The sequence below is a fragment of the Manacus candei genome, unplaced genomic scaffold, assembly GCF_025592945.1.
Source record: "Manacus candei isolate 608988 ecotype Guabito, Panama unplaced genomic scaffold, ASM2559294v1 h1tg000017l, whole genome shotgun sequence".
Classification (NCBI taxonomy): Eukaryota; Metazoa; Chordata; class Aves; order Passeriformes; family Pipridae; genus Manacus; species Manacus candei.
In genome coordinates this window covers 15822159-15831202 of record NW_026138065.1, presented here as the reverse complement: position 1 = coordinate 15831202, position 9044 = coordinate 15822159, and the positions used below count along the sequence as shown (strand labels likewise).

The following is a 9044-nucleotide window of genomic DNA, read 5'->3' as shown; positions in this document are numbered from 1 at the left end:
TCAAGATGAGGGCTGATAAACCAAGGACACATCAGAGCTGGGTTTTACCCTTCACAAGTTTCTCCAGCAACTCCACATACAGAATAGCAACAATCCTGCAAATGGCAAACCCACAGTGAATGCTGCCAGCGTACTCATGTGAAGGCAGAGAGGAGACATAGGCAAGACCAAGTGGAAGCCTATTTTCATATTCAGGATATGTATCCACTATAGAAGTACTGCTGTATTTCACCAGAGAGACATACAGTGCTAAAGCTTTTTATATCAATAAAATAAAATCGCCATCCACAAGCAATAAAATATTAAATAAAAAACCTGACAGTGGTGAGAGTCCCTGGCACAGCTGTGTTTGTCTGGGATCATACTGCTCTACAGCCCTGCCTAACAGCCAGAAATCTCTAGCCTAGAAGTGACCTAAGCATATGTTCTGCAACTGGTGGTATGTTTTTGTAGCCCATGCAGATATGCTTAAACTAGCTGTGATCTATCTAGCTCAGATAAGAACTGCTAGGAAGGTATGATATCATGGTTTTCAGTCTTGGCTAGCAAACCAGGTGCATACCTGAAAACAGGCTGGCTGGTAGACACTGCACTGAAGTCACCATATCCCTGTGCCTGCCAGAATCAGGTACCTTAAAGTTGCAAATCCATGCAGATGTACTCTGAGAGATTTATTCCCAGTGAAAGCTAACACATTGAGCTAGTGTTTAGTATGTTCTTTTAAAAGAGGTTGGGAAGAGTACCAAAAGTATAATTACACTAGCAAGAGTTGGAGAGCTAATTAATCACACATTGACAAGATCTCTTGTGCTGAGACATTTCACAGAGAACATTGGGAGTGCCTTAAGTAACTTCCTCAGGTACATGCTTTTTGAGTGAAGAATAAATTAGTAGGAAATTGGCTGGACAGAAAGGAAACCTTGGAGCGGAGTTGGAGGTTGGACCAAGCCCAGTGAGACTGGGATTCTTCTTTATCTTTAGAAAAAATGAATTAGTTATTGGTATACCCTTAAAGATCATTTGCAGCATGACAGGAGTGAAAATGCTTTTGAGGATGCTTTTTTCATAACCGTGCCTCCAAAATTAGATATCTAAATAATAATTTGACTTTCAAAGATAGTCAGCATTTGACAGCAGTCTTTGATTTCTTGCCAGGAAGGGACTGATTCCACTAACACTCAACTATTGCTACACAAGTATATCCATTAAATTCAAAGGAATTCAGTGGATATACTCGTGAACATCATCACATATATGATGTTTGGAACATATTCATGTCAAAGTTCCTCAATTTTCACAGGGTTTATAATGTGGGGTTTGGCTTTTATTTAATTCTTTACATGAAGTTGTTTCTGAAAATCTCTCCTGCGTGCAGGCCTGATTTTATTCCTTATGTATCTGTTTTGTATAACTTTAAGAAATTATGCTCTTTTAAAAAATAAAACAACAAAAAAATCCCCTCTCCTTCTTTCATATTACTGAACTTGGAAAAGCCTGAAAATTTGCTGACATTTCTCCAAGGTTTGAGCAGTTTTTCAGGAAAGTGCTTAAAATTGATATAAGCATTAGTTTTGCAAAAACTCAGCCAGATGTACTCCTCTGCGAACGGGACTATAAAAAAAAAGAAATCCTCTGGAAAACCCAGTCAACCCATTTATAAGCCTTGAGCAACAACACGTCAAAAAGAGTTGCAATTGTGGCTGCAATAATGGAACAAAGCTTATTGCGACTCCTGGCAGGACTTTACACCCTCTCTCCACCAGATAGTGCTGTTTCTCCACAGAGCTATTGAGGATGCACAGGCCAGGGAAAGGTCAGGGGCTGTCTCGAGGTAACAGGCTGCCTGCGGCTCGCTCGTCCCTCCCTGTCGCGGCCACTGCCACTCTACCTGATATAGGGCAGGCGCGTCTGGGAGAGGTTTGCGGGAGTAAAAGCGTGCCTTGGGAGGGTGCTGTGTGCAGGTGACTGCGTGCTTGTGTTGCCACCGTTGTGTTATCCGATATCAGTTTGATGTAATCTCTTTCCTAAAGTAAGAATGCAAACAGAAGTTGATGCAATTAGTCCATGCTTTTATGATCTCTCAGGAGTCTCTTCCTTACAGCTTTACAGGACGCTGTAACAGTACAGTTGTCTGTCAAGTTAGAGGTTGGACTGAAGCAACACTAAAGAAAATCAAACTCCAACACGCAGATGCTCCCACAGTCGAGCGGCACAAGTCAGGAGCAGCCCGATGCAAAGGTTGTTTGGTCTCAAGAGTGCTGAGCAGGGGGGCTTCTACCAGCAAAAGTTACTTCTGAGGAGCAGATAGATCTCCTTAACCAGTACTGAATCTAGGTACCCTGTAGGCACTCTGCGTCCTTTAAAAAAAAATACAGCTGGGAAAAATACCTAAAATGTAATTAAACTACAGGCCATGGTTTACTATTCTGCTGTAGCCTTTGTAACAGAGCACAGAAGTGCATCTGGAGTGCTTCTTACTGCCTTTCTGCCAGAGAAATACTGCATGTGCTGTATCTTCCTCTCTTGGCCTCCCTGTGAAAAAGAGAAGGAATAGCATTTGCTCTTCAACTCTTAAAGAACAAAATCCTTCCAAATGCATAGCAAGAGAACAGAAAAAACCCCAAGCAAACAAATATTTTAAAACCTTTCAAGTGAAAAATGGTACGTACAGTTGCAATGTTTTTTGCTGTCTGTTACTTAGATATTTTGAGACAATTGAGCCAATATTTTAGATGAACTCTGCAGGAAGCATTGTAATGTTGCTCTGTGTACCTGAGTTACTGGATTTTAAGAATACTATTCCAGGGTCCTTCAGTTGAGAACTCCTAAATGACAAAAGTTCAGTCTTGACATAGACATGCTTTCCTGCAGAATAATTAAAAAAAAAAAATCTAAAAATAAATTAAAACAGTACAAGGTATTTGTATTTTCCTAAGCAATGTAAGGCTGGAGCTGTTTGATCCTAAATGAGCTTGTAAGTCCTTATTCATGCTGGCAGACATTTACTCTTAGAAGCAATGATTTGCAAAAACAAACCTTAGCTTGATTCAGTGCGTGGAAAAGTACAGATGGCTTGAATTAGATATCAGGGCCTAGCTATGTATGCAGTAGATTGTACATGTAATTAGCCAAATGACTTATTTATATTATTTTGTATGCTGTGTTAATATTGTCTGTATTCAGACTTTCATAATATGCATGTGTGATCTCACAGAGATGCTAGATCATTAAACTCACCATGGAGACTCTGTTTACCTACCTTAGGCATACGAAATACATGCAGTTGCAGACCTCTTTAAAAATAAACAGAAAAAATTAAGCAGTATATTAGCTTGGATTTTATGTTTTCCCATAAATATCTAAGGAAATGGAGCATATTGTTTACATTGCTGTTATTGAGAAACAACACAAACACATCCAGATGAAAGATTGATATACAGTGTTCTTTCTGACTAAATGTAAGACAGCTTAATACATACTATTATATGCATTAGGTTGTTAATGGGGGTAGGAGGAAAGGAGCAGGTGCTTCTTGTATTTCTGGTGGGGCCTGTGTCTATGGTCCTTTTCAGAAATGATATGATAGATGTGTCACGGTGGCTGTGAGCCTAGGAAAGGCTGAATTGCGAAGGAAGACATTTCCCATAATTGGCTCCATACCACAGCTTTGTATCAAACGATTCTGCTTGGAGATTGTCAGGATGATAATGAACATGGAGATTTTACTGTACTTCTATTTTGACTAGTAGACTAAGTGGCAACAGGCACCAGAAAGTCTGTCTTCCATTAATGCGAATGCTCTCGTGACCCTTAGGTTTCATTAGTACCGTATCTCCTATCTGGAAACTGCTCTGGAAGCACAGATACTGGAGCTGTTTCATTAGCTCCAAATATAACACCTGCCTCCTGAGCCATTACCTGCAGAAATCCATAATTATCTGTTCTTTCCTCTCCAGTCAGGAATATCGGGTCCAGATCAAGGACTGGGTGCTCATTTTTTATGTACTTATTCAACTGGATCCAGGCAATTGAGCTTCTTTCTACATTGCCTGAATCTTCAAAGAACCCCAACTGCCCTCCTGAGTGCCAGGACTGACACTTTCTCTTATGGTATTACAGCAAATTCAAATCCCATCAAAGGGCAATGTCCATCCATTTTCTGGTGACTTTCTCAACTAAAAAAAAAGGGCAAAATCAGTAGCTAAAAATAACTAAGGCAGTAATAATTTTCACCATGGGAAACCATCTCGATCCCGAGTACGTTTGCTCTGATGAGGAGAAAGTCAGGCTACATATAGCTTCCCGGTTATTTCATACGATATTCGGTACCACGGTGATGACAATTGCTGAAATATTTCATATTTCAGATAACGTTCAAGAACACAGTACATGCAACCTTTCACTCTTTCAGAAGGGTTTTTCCCCCCACTTTCAGTGCTCTTGCAGGGAGTGGCCACCGCCCGCCCGCGGTGTCCCGCTCAGCGCCAGCTCGGAGCAGTTCGGAGGCGCCGGGGTTTGAGGTGCGGCAGGCGCGGGCCAGGTGATCCGCAGCGAACAAAGGGGCTGGCAGTGACCCACCGCCGCGGGGGCACGGGCGGGCAACAGGGAGTTTCTGTCCCAACCCAGGCAGCGCCTCCCGGCCGGGGGAAGGGCGGCCACGGGCCGGGCCGGGCGGGGCCAGGCCCCGGGAGGCCGCTTCCCCTGGCGGCGGACGGCACTTCCCGGCGCTCGCACACCGCGGGGAAACTCTTCCTCCGGCCCGGCCCGGCCCCCGCTGACGTAGCGGTGTCTCTGCCGCCGCCGCAGCGGGCGGGGGTGGGGGAGACGCGGGCAGGGTCTCGGCGCTGTCGGGTGGCGGGGCAGGGCCGGGGGCGTCTTTGCCCGTCAGGCGCGGGCAGAGGGGTCCCGGGGATTACGGAGAGAAGGGCGAGGGGCTTCCGCCAGAAGCGCCCGGTCCGGCCAGGACCTCGGTGGTCAAGCACGTTAATAAAGGCGTTCCGAGAGTGTTTTCTCCACGCTTGGTTCAATTCACCACTTTACCCTGTGAGGAGGAGGAGCGGGGCCAGGGCAGGCAGTGGCCCCAGCGGAAAGCCGCCCGGCGGGTGCGGAGGAGCGGCGAGCCCGGCGCGGGGAGCGCGACCTCCGCCGCCGTTCCCGGCTGGCGGCGGCCGCGCTGCTCCCCCAACAGGCAAAACTTTCTACACTCGCACACACCCGCACGGCCGGGGCTGCCGCCGCCGCACACTCGCCCCACATACACACACACACACTGACGTCTTTTGCGCATTTCCTGCGCTGGAGCGAGCGGCGGAGCGGCACCGGCAGCGGGCGGGGGCTGCGCGGAGGGAGGCGGCCGTCGGCGGCCGAGGGGAGGCGGCGGGCGGGGGGCGGCCGGCGGGAGGCGGGAGGGAGGCGGTGGCGGCTCTGCCCATCGCCAGGGCGGCGGCCGCCCAGCCGGAGCCCGCCGAGACCCGCGCGGGCCGCTCCGCTCCGCTGCCGGCGCCCCCCATGCGCGGGGGTCGCTCCGCTGGGTCCTCGGCCTTGGCGGCGGCGGAGCAGAAGGCGGCGGCGACGCAGGACGGGCGGCTGCGGGCGGCGGCGCGGATGGAAGGTCCCTGGGTGGATGTTTGCTGAGCGGAGGCTGTGCAGTAGGCAGGGCTGGTGGGTCGGCCGGTGTTTCTGATCCGTGTGAGTGTGTGTGCGTGTCTGTGTGTCTGTGCGTGTGTATGCGTGTGTGTGTATTGTTGTGCGGCGCACGGGCAGGACTGGCGTGTGCGGGAGCCCGGGGTCGCGGCTCTGCTTCCTCTGCAAGAACTGATCCAGGATTATGGTCTGGGTGAAGGGAGAAGGCTCTTGCTTACCCCACGGATTGATTATGCTTGGGTTTTGATTGCATTCGGGGGTGCCTGCAGCCGCGGCCGCCTCCCCCTCCCCGGCGGCCCCCCTCCCTTGTTTTCCGTTAGAAACACGGGCAAGAAAATAAATGTATTCACTGGGTGTCGCAAGAGCAAAGGCTAAATAATCAAAGGTAACAGCAGCAGCCAGGCGAAGAGACCCGCACCGTACCCTGCTCCCCCACTCCCAGACCTGCCCTCTTATTTATTGGCGAGACCTCTCTCCCTCCCTCTCGGTGCGAGTGCGTTGAGTGAGTGTTTGATCCCGGGAAAAGTGCAGCCATCCAGCCATGGTGGTTTTCAATGGCTTGCTGAAAATCAAGATCTGCGAGGCGGTGAATCTGAAACCCACAGCGTGGTCTCTGAGGCATGCAGTGGGTCCCAGGCCACAGACCTTTTTGCTGGACCCTTACATCGCCCTCAATGTGGACGACTCCAGGATCGGGCAGACCTCGACCAAGCAAAAGACCAACAGTCCTGCTTGGAACGATGAATTTGTCACCGACGTTTGTAATGGCAGGAAGATAGAGATGGCTGTTTTCCATGATGCCCCCATCGGGTACGACGATTTTGTAGCTAACTGCACTATACAGTTTGAGGACTTGCTGCAGAACGGGAGCCGTCACTTCGAGGACTGGGTAAGTGCTTGCGCTGTGGATACATACATGTACATATGATTTTCAGTGGCACGGGTAAGGATGCAACATCTGTCTTGCAGAGCTAGGTTGCCAAGGGCATGTAATGCCTCTGAAGGCTTTTCATTATTTCCATGCTTTGTTATACTGAGATAGTCATGGTTACTGTATAACTAATGCATGTGGTCTACAGGCGAGGCAGGAAAAGAAATATGCTGAATCTAAGTAAGAGATTTGTAATTACCACTTCAGTTTCTGAAATTATGTTATATAAATACAAATCTAGTTGTCTTATTGTGTCCGAAAAACCCCAACCAAATGCATCCATATAGAACATAACCACAAAACCCAGATCCAGCACTTGGACGAGTTTCATCATTTCAAGATAAACGCTGTTGGTTAGCCTGGCAATGATGAGCCTTAAAAATCCAGACCTGACCTCTGATATGAGACACTTAAGGGTCTTCGTGTCACTTGAGAGCTCACTGCATCAACACTGATGCTCCTCCTTCCTTCCCCCAGATGATCGACACCTTTATGCACAGATCTAACGCAATGCTTCTTCAAATGCCCAAGACTGATAAAAGGGTCCTGGTGGAATTTAGACCCAACTAGATGAATTCTGTTGTCTGTATACACAGTGTGTCTTAACAGCTTCTACAGCATTTTAAAGATCCAGAGGCTAGTGTGCCTCAGTGAGAGTACAAAAAAGCTGGAAAATCCTTGGTCTGACATACTCAGGTAGTGTGATTTAACAGGGAAAACACAACCAAACAATAAAGAAACAGGAAACGTGAATATGCACATTTTGCATTTCTGCAGTTGAACAGTTAAATGGTATATCCTTTAAAAGAAGTGTATAATAAAACAATAGTAGCTGTCATCTCAGTGTGCCCTGCTTTGACCAGCCTTCTGAAATTATATATGCTCATCTTTTTATGTATTTATATTTCATGGTCAGTAATACTAGTCAGGGCAGTATTTTTTCATCAAACAGACGAAGAACCCAGGACCAAAGTAAAAATACTGAGAGTTAATAGCTCTGAGTTTCATGTATTCTTTGGGGCTTCTTTACTGAATGCAGTGGTATAAAGAGATGACAGGATGATGGAAAGGCATGAAAAGAGTTAGACTCTATTTTTGCTGCTTGGGAGGTGATTAACTTCGCTGTTAAAACTTTTGTGTTTACAACTTTAAAATATTTTTCAGTTTTGCTGCCTTTTGCTGCATTTTGATAATTTGGATCTAGATTATTCTGATGCTGTAAAAGCTGGGCAGTAGTAAGCTCAGATGGTAAAAGCGGGTGATAGACAGAGGAAAAAGAGCCATATCAGGAAAAGACAAATGCAGCAGTATTGCAGATGTCTTTTACCTGGATTGAATGATAATCAAGTTTGAGCTCACCTGAAATGAAGTGAGGTTTCATCTTTGAGACCAGTGGGATGAGGACATCATCACAGATTTCTAGTGACAGAAGAATAATTTTGTATTTCTTTTTGTGCATGGCACATGTTGTGAGTTTGTCTCCAAATCTGGAAGGACCTTGCAAGTTTGAATTTTGGTCTGACCGGTGTGCTGGGGTGCATCCTGGGTCTGCTATCTAAGGTGAATTCAAACGTCTGAACACGTTGTCTAGATAAATAGTGAAATTTAACAGGTTGAGGCCCATTGTAAACATTACCTGTGAGGAACTACCTAGCTGAATTGGATAAATGCTGTGTTTTATTGCACCAGGATTCATTGCTGTCCAGCATTCAGTGGGTGGGAGGAGACGAGGGAGAGACTACGCTTGTTGTCTGTTGGTGTGACAGAATTGAGGACATGGCAGTGGATCGTAACTAGTCAGCTCAATATAATGCAGGTTCTGAAGCATCACTTACCTTGTTTTGTGCTGTAAATCCTCCTAGTTAGGATTGTGTTTATGTGGTACGTACAACAGACAGCATATACCATCCTCCCTGTATCACAGTTAGAATAGGTGGGATGGTAAGTATTTATAGGATTGTGTTTTATCCTTTCCAAAATCTTCCTGTTTACTGTGTGTGTCACCGTAATTGTAATACTGAGTGCGTTTATTGAATTGTTAATAGATAAGGACCTTCAGAGAACTGACTCTTACAAAATTGCACTGGTTTTTGGTCTGATTTCATTGAGTTAAAATAAGGCCTGTGGCCATGATATCTCTATAGAGTCCATACTGAAGTAAATAGATTTATTGGTATCTTCATCAGTGTCTGGAGTCTATATTAAAACCTGAAAAAGGAGTTGTCTGCGAAGTGAATGGGTTTCACAGTACAAGGAAAATGCACGTGGCCTAATCCAATGTTGGACTAAGATCTGCTGGTACTATACAATCAATTTTTTCGGTTTAATAAGAGGACTACTTCCTTCGTTTCACTCTTGGCATTTAAGGCAGATATTTTAGTAGTATTCTTTCTGAACTTCGTAACAAGCAAATCAAAAGCTGCAATCACAGGAACCCATTCCTCCTTGCTGCCTGAAATATCAAATAAAT

General features: G+C 46.2%; 1 protein-coding gene across 2 annotated transcripts in view; it reads left to right on the top strand.

Moving 5' to 3' along the window:
* Positions 1–5455: 5455 nt before the first annotated feature.
* The window catches only part of PRKCE (protein kinase C epsilon), a 286002-nt gene continuing 282413 nt past the window's right edge, over positions 5456–9044 (top strand). Inside the window, exon 1 of one of the 2 annotated variants that reach the window (XM_051782887.1) lies at positions 5456–6532. In XM_051782887.1, coding sequence (XP_051638847.1) covers positions 6185–6532 — 348 coding nt within the window. In that variant the 5' untranslated portion in view covers positions 5456–6184. The remainder of the gene's footprint in view (positions 6533–9044) is intronic. The other variant, XM_051782886.1, reaches the window with a different exon arrangement.